The 18147-nt window shown below is 36.9% G+C and overlaps 3 protein-coding genes across 3 annotated transcripts; all 3 read left to right on the plus strand.

Moving 5' to 3' along the window:
* The first annotated feature begins 3542 nt into the window (after positions 1 to 3542).
* LOC132912080 (odorant receptor 13a-like) lies at positions 3543 to 6187 on the plus strand. Its single transcript, XM_060969187.1, has 6 exons — positions 3543 to 4151; positions 4386 to 4638; positions 4826 to 4929; positions 5027 to 5362; positions 5704 to 5979; positions 6119 to 6187. Exons 1-6 carry the CDS (start codon positions 3957 to 3959, stop codon positions 6185 to 6187), a joined length of 1233 nt encoding a protein of 410 aa, XP_060825170.1. The 5' UTR covers positions 3543 to 3956.
* A 554-nt stretch (positions 6188 to 6741) lies between these two features.
* LOC132912011 (odorant receptor 4-like) lies at positions 6742 to 10750 on the plus strand. Its single transcript, XM_060969093.1, has 7 exons — positions 6742 to 7106; positions 7553 to 7805; positions 8445 to 8460; positions 9333 to 9420; positions 9681 to 10013; positions 10085 to 10360; positions 10494 to 10750. The coding sequence occupies exons 1-7, from the start codon at positions 6912 to 6914 to the stop codon at positions 10560 to 10562; spliced, it is 1230 nt and encodes a 409-aa protein (XP_060825076.1). The 5' UTR covers positions 6742 to 6911; the 3' UTR covers positions 10563 to 10750.
* A 930-nt stretch (positions 10751 to 11680) lies between these two features.
* Positions 11681 to 18086, plus strand: LOC132912081 (uncharacterized). Its single transcript, XM_060969188.1, has 12 exons — positions 11681 to 12469; positions 12772 to 13024; positions 13296 to 13399; positions 13494 to 13808; positions 14063 to 14338; positions 14462 to 14518; positions 15561 to 15764; positions 16096 to 16348; positions 16715 to 16818; positions 17059 to 17391; positions 17477 to 17752; positions 17886 to 18086. Exons 1-12 carry the CDS (start codon positions 12275 to 12277, stop codon positions 17952 to 17954), a joined length of 2439 nt encoding a protein of 812 aa, XP_060825171.1. The 5' UTR covers positions 11681 to 12274; the 3' UTR covers positions 17955 to 18086.
* The last annotated feature ends 61 nt before the right edge of the window (positions 18087 to 18147 follow it).

An 18147-nucleotide genomic window follows, 5' to 3' on the forward strand; every position in this document is an offset into this window, starting at 1 on the left:
GGCACCGCTTTTACTCTTCGCGCGCAATTACAATGACGTTCGGAATAACTAGTTGTCCACGAAGTAGGAAATGAGAAACGAGCGAGAGACAACAAAGCGAAAAGAGATCAAGGAATCGGGAATATCGCGTCAGTGTCCTTCGGGATGGATAATAGGCAAGCTGGAAACATTCGATAGAATCGAAGATCGAAGCGTTCTACCATAAAACACTCGGTATGAGTTCTAGGCAAGTCAAGGATCTGTCTATCATCATCACGAGTTTCTACATGAAATTCGTTGGTTTTTGGTTGGCGAATAACTACGTGGAGAAACGTCGCAGGAACGTTGCGTTGAGTTATACGTTATTCGCCGTCCTCCTCTCCCTATCGACCGAGGCGAGGGATTTGTACTTCAGTTGGGGAGATCTTGGTGTAAGTGGAGAACCTAATTTTTTAACTAGACTAAATCGAGCAATCGGCAATTTTCTTTGTAGCGACTTTAAACGATTTTCATGCAGAAACCGACTCGATATTTTGGTTACAGGACTCTATTTACGTCATATGCAACGTTATAACCATCGTTCTAGTTGTGGTCAAAATCTTGATTTTGTTAATATACAACGAAGAGCTGCTTGACATAATCGATTACGCGAGAATAAATTTTTGGCACTTGAATTACGACTCGCACGAGCAAATGATCGTGGATAACTGCAGACGTACGTGTACCATTTTCGTTTGCGTCTTCACTTTCTTCGCTCAGGGAACGGTTATCGGTTTCATAGCGAGGCCAATTCTAAGTGAGATATTTTATTTAAGAATAAAATAATTACTAACATAGAATATTATCTTTCTATAAATGGCACTCTGTAAATAGAAATCTTGACTCGTTACGATCGTTCCTTATTAATTTAAATAATAAATTTTGCTTAGGTACGTTTCCAGCTTTACGCTTTAACGGCAAAGCACGTAAAATAAGTTCGGTTGCCGAACGAATCTCGGCAAAGCACCTCTGCAAAAATTCAACGTGACGCGAGGTTTACGACACGGTCAGAAACGATTGCTATTTTTGAGAGGCAGATTTTTTCTACCGATATTCGAATGGTACGTGATTCAGACCAAACATCAACGACGTTAAAATGACTTCGACGCATAGTATGCATCTTCAACTTCTTTATTTCCGTCTCCCTTGCCTTAATAGTAAATACCGTGTCATAAATCTCACCACATCGCCGTAGCGTCAAACGATGGCCCAGCGGGCTCTATGGCCGATCGATGCAGACTCAAATAAACGTTTACACACCAAGATCTATTAGGCACTTAATTGTTGGAATTACTTTATCAGCATCGTAATCGCTCGTAGCTTGTAAGAAGGGCTAAACTACAATGATTAAATGGAAGATCTGTTTGGCATACTTTTCAGTAAACTATGGAAAAAATGAGTCCGAGCGAATACTTCCGTTCAACATGTGGCTCCCCGAATGTCATCTATCCATGACACCGTACTTTGAACTAATGTTCATGCTGCAGGTTTTACATTATTTTACGTTACAATTATTTGTAAATGTAAAGATGCAAATACCTCGTAAACAATTGCTTTATCTGTAAAACGACGTTAATAGACTCTTTGAAATTAACGTTTAATCGAGCGATATTTTTACAGGTTGTATGTTCGTATCACGTTGGTGTGTGCTACCATTGCTTCGACAATGTTCTATGCATTTTAAATCTACACACTGCCGCACAGTTTCGTATCTTGCAATATAGACTTACGAACATGTGCAACACGAACGACTGTGCAGAATTCTATGAAGTTTCGGAAAAGTCATCGTACAGTATACATCGATATGGAAAGCTTAGGACTTACATTCAACAACACCAAGCACTCACTGATTTTTGCAAAAAACTCGAAGACGTATTCAACTTAATTGTACTCGGGCAGGTGTCGCTATTCAGCTTATTAATCTGCCTCGATGGGTATTTGATACTTATGGTTAGTATAGTTATACTTCAGGTAGAATAATTCTAAGCTATTCCATTTTTCATTTTTATAGAAGGATTTCACTAGTTCTCTGTCTATAGGATGACGCTCCGGCTACAAGACGCTTTACCTTCGCCTTTCATATAACGGGTTGCATGTGTCAACTGCTGATGTTCACTTACAGTTGCGATTGTCTGATACGAGATAGTGCGAACGTAGCTAATGCCGCGTATAAAAGCTTATGGTCGCTCTTACCGATGGACCAATTTGGAAAAATATTACGCAAGGACTTGATACTGGTTATCATGAGGTCCGCGACACCCTCTTGTCTGACTGCTTGTGGATTCTTCACTGTGTCACTGGAAACTTACACCGGGGTAAGCGCAGACGTTGGAAATCCTGTAAATATGTACCTTTCTTAGTAAAAATTAATTAATTCCTACAATCAAAACAAATGCTCGTACATAACTTTTCAAATCTGATATAATAATATTAATTGCACTCGCTCTCTCTCTCTCTCTCTATATATATATATATATATCGTTGTCTCGCTCACTCTCACGCTTTAAAATACTTAGAATTCAATTCTAAATAACTAATTTTACCTTTAACATAATCATCTTTATCTATTCCATTGTGGGTTTTGAACACTACAGTGGCATTTTTCTCCATTCTGAAATATTATTTACAAAAGATGTGACAGTTTATGCATATTGCAAATCGAACTCTGGAAAACAATATAGAAACGAATCTTCTGTCGCCAAAGTGATAATCGTATTAATACGTAGCTTCCTATTTGGTTAAACGCTGTAATGTTCCAGAAATTTTTTGCAAGCTCTTAAATGTAAGCTCCACTTGATAATCACCGAAGCAAGTGAACGTTTAAATTACGATTAATCAGAGATCCTACGCTAGTTTCGGTAAGATATTTTTTTCTCTTGTACTGAAAAACTTGTTTAACGAAGCACTCCTGATAAGTATACGAATTATGTAAAGGTGAATTAGTAAGTAACGTCATTGTTATATCGCTAATAATAAACACCATAATTACCATGGTTATATCAGATTTTATTAGGAGAGTTTAAAATCATCACACGCCTAAACTGTTTATTCGCTTTTCACAGATTTTGAGCTCCGCGGTATCGTACTTTACATTGTTAAGGAATCAGTCGAACGATTAAAATACAAATGAAATTTCGCATAAAACGAGGAATTTCAAATACATAGTTTTGCATCAAAGTCATATATTTGTATGTTATAGAAAGACAAAATAAAAAAAACTCCTTTATCCCAATGAAATATATTGGGAAAAAACCCAAGTACGTAGACAATAATATTTCATTGCGTACTACAAGCACCTGACATCACACACAGACACGAGAGAACAAACGTTGCCAAAATTTCATTATTCGTTTCGTAGCTACGATATCGCCGAATCTGCACAGCACCTCTCACAAATCGTAGAAACAAAATAAAAAAGGACATTTATCATCTTCGTAACTTCAACGCACCGCCGCTGCGTCAAGCGATCTACGTTCCTTCCATCTTCGTAGATTCTATCAAAGGAAATTATAGATAACTTTCTTAAGTCGTATGCCTCGTTTAGCAAGATAAATTTTCCTTTGGCAAAACGAAACAGCTGTCGAACAGCACTTCGATTTCACAGAGGGTCTCGTAACCCCGGAATAATGTATAACTCGATCGATCCCATCCACTCGTTGTTCATTCGGAACAAAGAATAGTAATCCTGGGCTATAGTGATCGAACGTTCGCTCCTTTCTTTTCTTTCGTTCTTTCTCCTCGTTTCTTTTCCGGAACATCAAATAACGGTGCACCAATGATAAGAATAAAATAGACACAAAGTACGCTATCGGTGAATTGAAGGATGCCAACACATCAAAGCGACTGATCGTCTCTAATACGATGCAATAATCGATGTAGATCGTGTACAAGTGTACCAGTTCAATGTCCTTAACATACTAGATTATTAGCAGTACGATATGAGATTTCTGAAGAGCCACGACATATCTATCAGCTTGACGTCGACTTTTATGAAACTCGTTGGATTATGGACGTCGAAAAACCAATTGGAGCGACGCGTCAGACTTATTACGCAAATTTACACGTTCGCCATTATTCTCTTTGCTCTGTGGCTAGAGCTTACGGATATTTATCATTCTTTCGGTGATCTGAGTGTAAGTATTCGAACAATTATCTTTACCGAGATATTCGAAGAGAGATAATTCCTGAAATTTCCTAAAAAAACTCCCATAAAACGGTTACTTTCTCATAAATTTGTAATATCGTGGCTTGTGCCCTGTTTTCTCGTTAGGAGTACTTAATTTGGATTAACAAAAGATTTATATTACGCACAAGAAATAGGATCCATCCGTAGTTCTATATTTTCGATACATTCTCCCTGCTTACAGACCTGCCTTTACAACGTGTGCAACATTGTGGCGGTTCTAATGCCTCTTTTGAAGATGACCGTATTGCTTGCGCATAAACAAGAACTTTTTCATTTAATCGCATATACGCAACGACGATTTTGGCACGAGAATTATGACGAGTACGAGAAAAAAATTTATACGAACTGCAAACGCAAATGTACCGTCTTTGTATGTTTCGTTATATTCACTACAAAAGCGACCCTTATTTGTTACGCCCTTAGTCCAATTCTTGGTAAGTCGCTTAATCTTAAATCGGATTTTCTATGTTTTCATTTCTTTTCCAAAATAGCACAAAAATATCCAAATGTGATCTATGGCAGATTCAGAAGGTTAATTGAATTGTTGTTGAACTTTCTTCCATATCGTATATTTTCTACTTAATATTTATCAAGAATTATGCCATTTTCCATCTATTCCAGAAAATATTGGAAGGAACGAGTCAGCCAGAGAATTTCTATTTAATATGTGGATTGATCTACCACTGACAATGTCCCCGTACTATGAAATAACATTCATGTTACAGGTACCGGATCGCTTCTTTTTCCTAATGCTCGACGTATTTAATATTGTCAAATTTAACACCAGTAACAAACTTAATGGAAATCTTTATATACCCACAGCTCATGACATTGTACCATATTGGAGTCGGCTATTTCTGCTTCGACAATCTATTATGCGTCATGAATCTACACTTGGCTACTCAATTTCAAATACTGCAATATAAAATGACCCGCATGACCGATTTAACGAATAAAGAGAAGGGAGAAACAAATCCACAATTATTCTCAGGATCGTCGGCAAATAAATATTACACCGTCTTTAAGAAGTACATTCAACAACATCAAGCTCTCATAGCTTATTGTGCAAAACTGGAATCGGTATTTAATTTGCCTGTTTTGGCGCAAGTGCTGGCGTTCAGCTTGGTAATGTGTCTAGATGGGTACCAGATACTTATGGTGAGTGTAACGCATTCGTATCAATTGTTCGTTTATACATTCCTACGTCTCGGAGAGTGTCGCGAACCCTGTATGCGCAAAGTACAAAAATGTACAGAGTACGTACCGTATACAAGAATATACAAGAATATACCAAATAATCAAACCACTGCACTCTCTATAACATTTGATCGATGGAATAATTTTTTACCTAAAGTACCCTAGTTCCGTCTTTTTAATTTTATTCGTACGAATATCACACGTCGTCTGTAAAAAGTGTCTATATCGAACATTTTAAATATTACGAACGCTATTCATACTTCGGACAAGCTTTTGCGCGCTAATGATACATTTTTTCGCAGCCTGGGGCACCTAGCAGAACACGTTTCATCTTCAGCTTCCAATTAATAGCCTGTCTATGCCAACTACTGATGTTCACCTACAGCTGTGACTGCATCATGCAAGAAAGCGCGAGCATAGCTTTGGCGGTGTATAAAGGACCTTGGTCATTTTTGCCTGCAACCGAAAGCGGTATGATGATGCGCAAAAACATGATACTCGTTACTATAAGATCTGGCGTACCTTGTTGCATAACAGCCTATGGATTCTTCGTCGTGTCTCTAGAAACATACACTCGGGTAATTGAAATGTTGTGGCATTTGTCAGAAATGCAGCGAATGATAAATTTGACTGCGTAAAACTGTACGGTGTACGAAAATGTAAAGAGTACAAAAATACACGCCGGATATCTGTTGCTTATACGTATTATTGTTACAGGTTTTAAGTACTGCGGTATCATATTTCACACTGTTAAGACAAACTACACAGGAGACCCTCTATTCGTAATATACATATTTCACTTGCAAGTATACAGAATGTATATAAAATGTAAAATAGTAACAGATAATGGAATATCTAAAGGGTGCTGCTGCAAAGCAAAATAAAAGTACAATGAGAAATAAAAAGAATTACATTTGAAGTTTGATTCGTTATACGTTGACGCTTAAAGGTCGAGTTACTCTCATATTCACTCATCGAAGTAAACAATATTCGTAAATCCATTCGGTCTCATATCGCCGCTCGGTGTTCTTCTATAACACGAACGCGCGAACAAGTGTGTGTAAATTTCTTATTATTTTTATAACAACCACTATTCGGTAATTTCGATTGGAATTGTCACATCCGCTGTTTGCCTTCGTATCCTTTTACCAACCGTCTTATCAAATAATCCAGCTATAATATATTTTTTCGAGAGTTGAAAGTGGTCAAAGGTATCGCATCGCTATAGTAGAACATAGTGACAGAGTAAACGCACAGACTGTAAATAATAAAAGAAAAATTGATCAACGAACAAATGCGTAATTGACAAATGCATCTTTTATGTATGTTTCCCATCTATATCGAAGAGTAGCAATCAACCTTTTCCTTTTTGCACTCTTTGTGTCAGAATGATGTAAGGATGACAAGAGAAAAGAATGATTTCCAATCAACGCAACACCTGTTATTACGATGATTCATATGTACTAGAGCACGCGTCAGCGACAGCTTTAGACGCTGTCCAGCCGACACCATGCAAACGGATTTAGACTTGGACATATCGATGGTTTTGTCAAAGTTTTTCTTGAAGAGCATCGGTTTGTGGATATCCGAGAATTCCGCGGAAGAACGTCGCATGAAAATAATGATCGTCTATACGGTATGGCATTCGATATTTGCTACGGTCGAAATTACCAGAGATTTCTACTTCACTATATTGTACAAAGGCGTGAGTATATTTAACTGTTTTAGTTGTGTTAAATAAAATTGTGTATAAGCTATATTATTATTATATTAATAATAACAATTCATTATGTATATATAAACGAAATGAACGGTAGCATCAGGTTCTGGAAAATATTAAGCAAGTGTTACGACCATCTTTCCATTTTTTATTAAATCCTATAAACGAAAAATACATATCGATCTCTCGATGCCATTTGTGTGGATTGTTTCTAATTGGCACGTATCTTCATCGTCCGTTTATATTTAATAAATAAAAGAAACGTGTGAAAGTCGCGATATACGAAATATTTTCTAATTTAATCTAATACGTAAAATCGTTCGCGACATATAACATTGGATAATACTTTACGACACGAGTAATTCGGTTAAAACTCTATGAAACATACAAACGGCTATAGTTATAAAAGAATTCGTAATAACTCGTTTCAGGATATTCTTTACGTTACTACCAACATATTAACCGTGACAATGGGTTTAACCAAGATATGTATCATAATGAAGCATAAAGAGGAATTTATAAATCTGATCGTGTACATGCAACAACAGTTTTGGAACGTTAAGTACGATTTTCGCGAGAAAGAAATTTTGGATAATTGCAAAAAAACTTGCACCTTCTTCGTCTGTTCCGTCACCATCATGGGTGCATGTGCTATAGTAGCTTATCTAACAACACCGGTTATCGGTAGGTTCTATCGTTCTATTATTCTGTTATCCTATTCGTTGATAGCGTGCCGTAGATCTTTAATTCGAGTGGCGAATGCTTTACGTGGATGTACGTAATATCGACGCGTTATATATGTACAGAATGTCTCCGTGATCATAGTACGAGCTATCGGGATTCTTTGTGCGAAAATAGGTCGCAAAAGAGGAGTAACATTTTTTCGTCAACACGAGTAGAAAGACAAGTCGAATACCTCGAAAGTTGCAATTAGTACACGGGCATCTGACGGATCCTCAAACACATTTTTATCGAAAACGAAGCCTTAAACGAAAAGATATTATTCCTTGTTTTCGGTTAATTCTTACCTGTAGAATTACTACCAGATCGCTTGTACCAAGATTTTAAAGACGCTCTGTATACAGATAATAGGATACTTCCCCTAGAAATTTTCATACTATTTTATCTCATAACAAGCAATTTTTTTTTTTAACAACTTTGATTCGGTATTGTCGTATTAAAATGTTTTATGATTGTATGTACCGTCAAATATTTCTCTACTACGAAAAACTAAAAATTTGGTAAATACAAAAATGTACCTAACGATAAATAAGCGAAACATTTGATATAGAGACAAGTATATCATCTAAGCGTTTGTTGCAGCAAATGCCGGGAAAAATACGAGGGTGACTCAAATATAAACGAGACTTTATTTTTAAAATAATTTTATTCAGTGAAATAACATAGCCAAGCACATATTATTTTTCAACATAGTCTCCTGCTTTGGAAATGCATTTTTCCCAGCGGATTGGGAGATTTTTGATCCCAGCATCGTAAAAAGAAGAGTGCTGTGTCAGAAGCCAATTGCGCACAAAGGCCTCCACCGCCGCGTCGTCTTGGAATCGTTGTCCTCCTAGTGCTTCTTTAAGCGGTCCGAAGAGATGGAAATCGCAGGGCGATAGGTCAGGACTGTAGGGAGGATGATCAAGTGGAGTCCACCTTATTTCCTCTAATGTTGTGCAGGTTAGAGCTGCTGTATGAGGCCTGGCGTTGTCGTGGAGGAGAATGACGTCTCGAATCGGTTGGTTACGCCTTTTCGAACGATAAGCAACCTTTGCCTCCCTCAAAAGCTCACAGTAATAAGCAGCATTTATTGTGCGAATGTTCTCCTCCGTAATGCTGGTTCGAGGACGACGATCATGTTCCACATTTTCAACCAGTTCACGTCCTTCCTTGAACTTCTTATGCCAGGCAAACACGCGAGCCCTTGACAGTGTCTGATCCCCGAACTGTGCAGTCAATCTTTGCAGAATTTCTATTGGTTTGACGCCTTCATGTGTGAGAAATTTAATAATAATGCGTTGCGCAACTGAGAGGTGTACTTGTTGCTCTGACATCTTGAATACTACCGCCAAACGTGTCTGAACTGGACAACGGCCTGCTCTCCCCACTCCTGACATCCCAACCAATGCACACTAGAAGCGGCCGCTCGCTCCCTTTAAATTTACGCGCTCAGAAACAAAAGTCTCGTTTATCTTTGATTCACCCTCGTAATTCCGAAAGAGTATTGCCATTCAACATATGGTTAAATTTGCCAGTATCTATGTCGCCTTACTACGAAATGATATTTACTCTACAGGTATTTTAGATTAGAATTGTTATCGTAGCTGGTTAAATTACGTGCTTATATTTACTATATTAAATTTACAACGCAATGACATAAACTAAGATATCCGCATCTGTGGAACTGCAACGTGTGACAATTAGTCGAAACACGACGCTAGTATCTGATGATTACTATAGAAACGATGCGATATCTCTGACACGATTTTACAAAAACCAATAGATTTCTTCCGTAGTGGACTGTAGCAGGGAAAGTAATTTTTGTACTATTTACAGACGATAAACATGTATCAAATAGCTGTCACCTACTTTTGCTTCGATAATATTTTCTGCATTCTGGCCATACACTTGGCTGGTCAGTTCCGCATACTTCGATACAGGTTTTCAAAACTGTGCGATATGGAACATCGTATAAACGAGAAGGACATGGAATCGACGATAAAAATCTATGTGCATACGTTTTATGAAAAATTGAAGATGTACGTTCGACACCACCAGGCACTGATCAACTTTTGCGACAGGCTTGAAAACGTGTATACGATGTTGATACTTGGACAGGTGTTGGTATTTAGCGTGCTGATTTGTCTGTTTGCTTATCAAGGATTATTGGTTAGTATTTACATACTGTAAACGTTTCCGTTATCAGATTTTGTTAATTATTTGGAACTTTGCTCTCTTAGGCTGCCGCCCCTCTCGCGAGACGCTCGATTTTCATCTTTCATTTAATCGGATCAATGGCTCTATTGTTCATGTTCACCTATAGCTGCGACGGTGTGATAGAGCACAGTGAGAAAGTTGCTATAGGAGCATATTCAGCGCTCTGGACGATCATGCCAATGAACAAAACCGGGAGGATGCTTCGAAACGATCTGATACTGGTGATTGAGCGATCGAGACGAGTTTGTTGTCTCACAGCGAACAGATTTTTCCCTGTCTCGTTAGAAACTTACAACAAGGTAGATATAGTATAAGGTCTGCAACAGATACGCGTTACGATCTATGAAATGTAACGTATAGGGAAAATTTTTAAGCAATAGGAAATTGCAATTTTCGATATCGTGAAATAATTTGTTTATTAACATTTTGCAGATTTTATCTACCGCAGCATCATATTTCACGTTACTAAGAAATAATTTAGAAAACGAAATTGAAAACTGATTGGTTAAAGGAAATCTCCATCCAATTCGATAAAATATTCGTAGAAAATTACCTATAATAATGTTCAAAAGAATTGTATAGGTATATCAATTAAAAGAAAATAAATCGTTGAATAGAAAATAACCGATAACTAAACGTACGTATAATCAACTAGAGTCGCTCTCTTGCGACTTTGCTGGCACAGTACCTATTTGAATTATTTTTATTACCCTCGAATTTCGTAAAACGCTCAAACAGGAATTTGTTCCTTTTTAACGAGAAGTTCGTACGTCGAATGTCTCATGCCCCTACTAGCAATTCGTGAAATATATCCTTAAAAAAACGTTATCCCTTTTTGTGCCCTTTATGATCCGTGTCCTTTCTTATTCCACGTCTACGTCGTAAAAGAAGTATATATATATATACAAGGTGAGTCATTAAAAACTATCGTCCGAAGCAATTATCTATCGACTTCATCAAGAAACGTTTAAAGCATGGTGTTCAAGCAGCCTAGTCAGATGTGTACATTCTCTAGTATCTTATATTTTTTGGGACGTTAAGATGATTAGTCGATTCGGTTGGACATTCTCTACAAAACAGTGTCGATGAGAAACCATTAATTTAGCAGATATTTTAACTTTAATTTGCCCAATTTAATGTACGAAAGGTAAAGACGATGTAAACGCAAGAATACCGCTTCGCGTCTTCCCTCGTCTCTTCCACACATTAAATTTAACGAATTACAGTTAAAATATCTGATAAAAATATCCAGCTAGATCGGCTATCGAAAGCTTCAAAGTTAACTTGATATCTCAAAACATAGGGTATTGGATAATCAACTCGTATACTCGTCTGACCAGGCTCCTTAAATACAGTAAACTCGGCTTCAAACATCTTTTTAATCAAGTCGATAGATAACGAATTTTTCAGGTGATAGCTTTTGCTGACTCGTTCATAACGTTTTCAGCGTAAATTCATTCTATATCAAAATTACGAATTCCATTCGGTACTCTGAAAATCATATCGCGTCTAATTTTTCCATATAAAATATCGTTACATGTTAATTGCCTTTATTTTTGTAACTTTAGTTGTAGGCACTTAAAGATAGTACAGTTTATACATATTATAGTCAGCAAATAATGAGATGTGTGTTCGCGTTAGAAAATGTACGTGCTAATACAGAGGATATATGAAACTGCGTACCTGGTATAGTATATCGCTACAGAATTACGTGATATTCATTTTGCAATCGAGATAACAGCTTGATCATTCTCAAAGGAAGTCATCTTTATATTCCGCGTCGTGATTCTACGTTCAGAGACAACGACGAGAGTGTCATACTTTCCAACTGTACTTTTTCTCAAAGTAACCATACGTTATAGCACAATTTTTACTTCTGGCGACCAAGTAATCAATATGTGAGAAATTGCTAGTTGCACATGCACTATAGGGGGTAATAATCGCACACGCCTTCTCTCAAGCACGCGTGATACACCAATTCATATATTTTTCATGTTTGTCAATTTCTTATTTGTTTCCGCCGCCGTATATCGTTTCCACTGTACGCGGAAAAGTTCGCTTTAAGTAAGATACGTATCTATTATCAAAGGATCGAATGTCTCGATAGATCAAAGCGATGTCACTTCAAGCCACCTTTTCGCTAGGAACCTTTTCTCGCTAAATTTTCTAGCTGTCGCATGATTTAAAGATCAAGATCGAGAAAAACGATCGTCATGCATACGACACGATACACGGATATCTCAATCACATTGTCGCAGTTTCTATTAAAACTCGCGGGTGTCTGGATGACAGTGAATAACGCCGAAGAACGTCGAAGAAGACTCACCATGGCGTTTACTGCCGTCATACATGTTTACGGATTATATCTAAATCTCGGCGATGCTTATTACACGTGGAACGATTTGAGCGTGAGTAGAAACATCGGTCGCTGTTTTAACATCGTTATTTTTCGAAAGTCATAGATATACTTTTCATTTAGAAATCGACTTAAATTTTTATACGAATCCATTAGAAATTTAATTACAGAGAAAATAATTAAGGTGAATACCGAATCTACTTAATTGTTTTTGTAAAGTTTAATAGAAAACCGCAAGAAATATATTAATACGGCGATCGTATTACGAAAATGTTTGAAAGATTTATAGAGAGAAACAAATTGTATCGATGTTCCGACTGGTTTACTATATATAAAATGAATTAACTTTTTCAGCATTGTATCTTCTTGCTCTCCAATACATTATGCATCGTATTGGCGATGTTCAAGCTTTTGATATTAAATTTTCGCAGAACGGAATTTAAGGATTTAATTTTATTTGCGCAACAAAATTTTTGGCATTTCAAGTACGATCATGATGAGAAAATACTTTTCATGAAGTGCCGAAAATTGTGCAAGCTGTGGACCATAACGGCATGCTCTTTCACGCAAGCCTCCTTGGCATTTTACATAATTACGCCAATCTGCGGTAAGCATGCATATTTAAGGATCTTCGTTTCTACACAAATTAAATAAATTAGTCTGGAACAAAAACGATTCTATAGCTTTACGATCCAACGATATTAACAATCGAAATACATGCTTTACCCTCTTCACCGTATCCTTCGAAGTAATCAAATTAGTTAACAATTAACAAACAATCTACAAAATTTCCATCCAAGAAATCACAAATACGTGCGAACTAATTGATAGAACATACAAAACGGAAGCTTCAGGATTCATGATCCATTGTGTTTCAGCGAATATCGGAAAAAACAAATCGGATAGGGTACTTCCGTTCAAAATGTGGGTCGATCTGCCGCTAAGCGTGACACCGTATTACGAAATGATGTTCGTTATTCAGGTATCGTATATCTCCTCCGTTTCCGAGTGTATTTAAATAGCGAACTCGGCGAATACAACGATGATTTTACTATGGAAGATCACTGTTTACCCAGCTAGCGACTGTGCAACAAATCGGTATAACGTATTTGTGCAGCGACAACTTCTTATGCATACTGAATATGCACGTGATCTGCCAATTCCGCATGCTCCATAACAGACTTTTGAATTTTTGGAAGATCATCGACCAGCAAACGGATAAGATCGATTACACCGACAAGTGCTACATAGCGTTGAAAAAATGCATTCGGCAGCATCAGTCGTTGATCAAATTCTGCGAGAAGCTCGAGTATGTTAATACGTTACCGATCTTCGGCCACGTAGTGGTCTTCAGCTTGCTAATGTGCTTCGATACGTACGAGATACTTTTGGTACGTTCGATTTACTTACTTAAAAACGCGATTTGTTCGAAATACGATTTATCGCGAGTTTTATTATCTCACTGTTACGTAAGAATCGTTAAATTAAAAATAGTATGATTAATTTAACTTTGTTTTACGTCCTCCTCAGAATTTCATAAACTTATCTCTTTACCTAGAAACGAAATGCTCGTTTCAAGTATATTCGACAGTTATACCAGTTACGATTTCGATACGAATAAACGAGTATTATATTATGTACACAGGCAAATGTATCCGCTGCTACACGACTGATCTTCGTGTTCCACATGGTCGGTAGCTTTATCCATATAATTTTCTTCACCTACACTTGCCACGGCTTGATAGAGGAAAGTTCGAATATCAGCTTGGCAACGTACTCAGGCTGGTGGACGATTCTGCCGATGACCGAAACTGGCAGAATGTTACGAGAAGACGTAAAGGTGATGATAATGAAATCGACGCGACCATGCTATCTGACCGCCGGTGGATTTTTTCCTATATCTTTGGAAACATCTACCGCGGTACGTAATCCGTTTCGTACTTAACCCCATTCGTCCTGGAAATATCGCCTTTTGCATCGCATTACCAAAAACGTATAAATTTTTGGACGAATCCTATGACGACGCTAAAATTTTATGTTACAGCTGATGAGTACTACAATGTCATACTTTACGCTCATGAGGGAATCGTCTATGAAAAATGCGGATAAATAATCCATCATATATATATATATATATATATATATATATACACAAGTACCTATATCGTGAAAATATTTGAATATATATGAATATACTTTAATATGTACTTGAAATATATGTTTCGGTAATAATAAAGATAAAGTTAATTAAAATGTTACGTTGAGAACGAAAATTCTACACCGAGCGGACGTGGCGATACTTGTATCGACACCGATATAGCGATAATCCAATATATATGTTTTCTTCTTTTGCTAATAAAATTATCGCTAACATTGGTAAGACTCTTCTGATTTTAGCGAGACCGATTTAATTTGGCTCGTGTTCTACGTTCGTTGCTGACAGCAAAATACAATGATTTCGAATAACTGGTCGTTTGTTCTCCTTGAAAACCAAGAACGGGTACCTAACACTATAAATTGCGAAATACACGCGTACATCGTACGCGATAAATATATACTATACTTACGAAATAGTTTGCGAATAATCTTCGCGAAGTCCATTCTTTTCTCTAAACGCAACAACCACGATCGAATCCTTATCCGTACTCGTATCCAAAAATCCATTCGGCAGGAAACTCTCTTGGAGTTGGAACTTGTTCCGTAACACGAACACGAGAAAAATAAATTTTGCATTTCCGTAACAACCACTACACGTTCCGATGTTAATAGCAATTTCTCGTAAGAGGGAGGGACGCAACGTTTAACGCGCGTTCCTGATTGAAGTCACATTCGTAGATCAAAAAGTGACTGTAGTTTGATACGTACGGGTCGCTGGAAATAAAGAAAGAGATCGATCAACGAACAAATGTATGATTACCTGCTACTTCCAAGCTTTCTTCATTTATCCATGCAAAGGTAACGATCGAACATTAGTTTCACTCCTCCTTTCCTTCCATTTCTCTTCCACTTCTCCGTCGCTTCACTTGCGAGGGTGACAGAAAAAATTAATAAATGAAAGAAGCGCGTCACCTGTTATTACGATGATTCACATGTATTGGGGCATACGCGGAACGTGGCACGCGAGTGACAGCTTTAGACGCTGATCAGACACCATGCAAATGCAACGAGACTTGGACATATCAATGGTCCTGTCGACGTTTTTCTTGAGAAATATCGGTCTATGGATAACCGACTATCCTACGGAAGAACGTCGGATGAAAATAATGATCATTTACACAATATGGAATTCTATATTTGCCACGATCGTTATTACCAGAGATTTATACTTCACTGTGTTGTACAGAGGCGTGAGTATATTATTATTATGTATAAAATTAATTAGAAAGTATTATTATTATGTATGTCATTATCTTTCTAATTATTATTTGTAAATTATTATTACTATTTTAAGTAAAGCGCGTGTATCGATTTCTCGATGCCATCTACGGGGATTGTTTTTAATCGCCACCTATCTTTGTTGTTCGTTTATATCCGATACATTATATTTTCTAATTTAATCTATAATAATACTGAAAATCGTTCGCGACGTATAATAGTTTGTGACACGCGTATTTCAATTAAAACTCTATGAAACGTACATATACTATAGTTATAAAAAAATTAATTCGTTCGTTTCAGGATATTCTTTACGTTACTACCAACATATTAACCGTGACAATGGGTTTAACCAAGATATGTATCATAATGAAGCATAAAGAGGAATTTATGAAACTGATCGTGTACGTTCAACAAAATTTTTGGAACGTCAAGTACGATTTTCGCGAGAAAGAAATTTTGGATAATTGCAAGAAAACTTGCACCTTCTTCGTCTGTTCCGTCACCGTCATGGGTACATGCGCTATACTAGCTTATCTAACAACGCCGCTTATCGGTAGGTCAAAAATATTCTATTTGTTTACGGTGTGTTGCATTTTTTTGATCCAAATCGTGAATGATTCGTATGGATATACGTAATGTTCACCCGATATATATAGATAATAATATACTCCTTTCACAAATTCTCGCACCATACATGTACATCAAATACATATACATCGATATACTATGTCGTATAACTAACGAAACAAACTTTGATTCGGTGCTGCAGCATTAATACGTTTAACAATTGTGTATACTAACAAATATCTGTCTGCTGTAACAAGCTAAAAATTCGATAGGTAGAACAATATACGCGAATAACAATATAAGCGAACCACTTCACAGGGAAAAAAGTATATCATCTTAGTGTTTGTTGCAGCAAATGTTGGAAAAAATAAATCCGAAAGAGCATTTCCTTTCAACATGTGGATGAATTTACCATTGTCTGTGTCGCCTTATTACGAAGTGGTATTTATTCTACAGGTATTTTAGATTCTCGCAATTTTCTAACGATCGTTATCGTAATTAATTGCATTACGTGCTTACATTTACGCGGAACTACAACCTGTGACTATTAGTTGAAGTTTCACCCTAGAATCCTCCACTTTCTATAAATCTACATGACCTTCCTTACCAATGACTAATCAATTTCTGCGATTTTGCAAAAACCGATGGATTTTTTCCACGGACTGTAACAGGGGAAATAATTTTTACTTTTTACAGACGATAAGTATGTATTACGTATCGGTAAGCTATTTTTGCTTCGATAATGTTTTCTGCATCTTGGCCATACACTTGGCTGGTCAGTTTCGCATACTTCGATACAGGTTTACAAAACTATGTGACATGGAACGTCCAATGACGAAGAACGATATGAAACCGGCGTTAACAAAGCACGTGCATGTGTTTTACGAGAAATTGAAGACATGCATTCGACACCATCAGGCACTCATCACTTTCTGCGACAGGCTTGAAAACGTGTATACGATGTTGATATTTGGACAAGTGTTGGTATTTAGCGTGTTGATTTGCCTGTTTGCTTATCAAGGATTATTGGTTAGTACGATATTTGCGCTTGTATTTGGCTTTATACGAGTTTTATATACATTTGGCAATTTCTAAACGAACAGTTCTCTCCTAGGCTGGTGCTCCTCTCGCGAGACGCTCCATCTTCATCTTTCTTTTAGTCGGCTCAATGGCTCTATTGTTTATGTTCACCTATAGCTGCGACGGTGTGATAGAACACAGTGAGAAAGTTGCTATAGGAGCATATTCAGCGCTCTGGACGATCATGCCAATGAACAAATCCGGGAGGATGCTTCGAAACGATCTGATAATGGTGATTGCGCGATCGAGACGAGTTTGTTGTCTCACCGCGAACAAATTTTTCCCTGTATCATTGGAAACTTACACCACGGTAAATATAGTATCGAATCTATAACAAATACACGTTACGATCTATGAAATTTAAAGCATAGGAAGAATATTTAGACACTAGGAAATTGTAATTTTCAATATCGTGAAATAATTTATTTATTAATACTTTGCAGATTTTATCTACCGCAATATCATATTTCACTTTGTTGAGAAATCGCGTAGAAGACGAAATAGTAAATTGATTGGTAAAAATAAATCTCCAATCGATTCAATAATTTGTTCGAAGAAAATTTCCTTCAGATATATATTGTACTATTCGGGCGAATTGTATATTTATATCTGTTGACAAAAATAAATGAATTTTAGAAAAATAACTGATAATTTAATACATATATATAACGAATAATCAATGTGGAGTTTTTCCTATAGTACTTC

Source organism: Bombus pascuorum, chromosome 11 (genome assembly GCF_905332965.1).
Source record: "Bombus pascuorum chromosome 11, iyBomPasc1.1, whole genome shotgun sequence".
NCBI lineage: Eukaryota > Metazoa > Arthropoda > Insecta > Hymenoptera > Apidae > Bombus > Bombus pascuorum.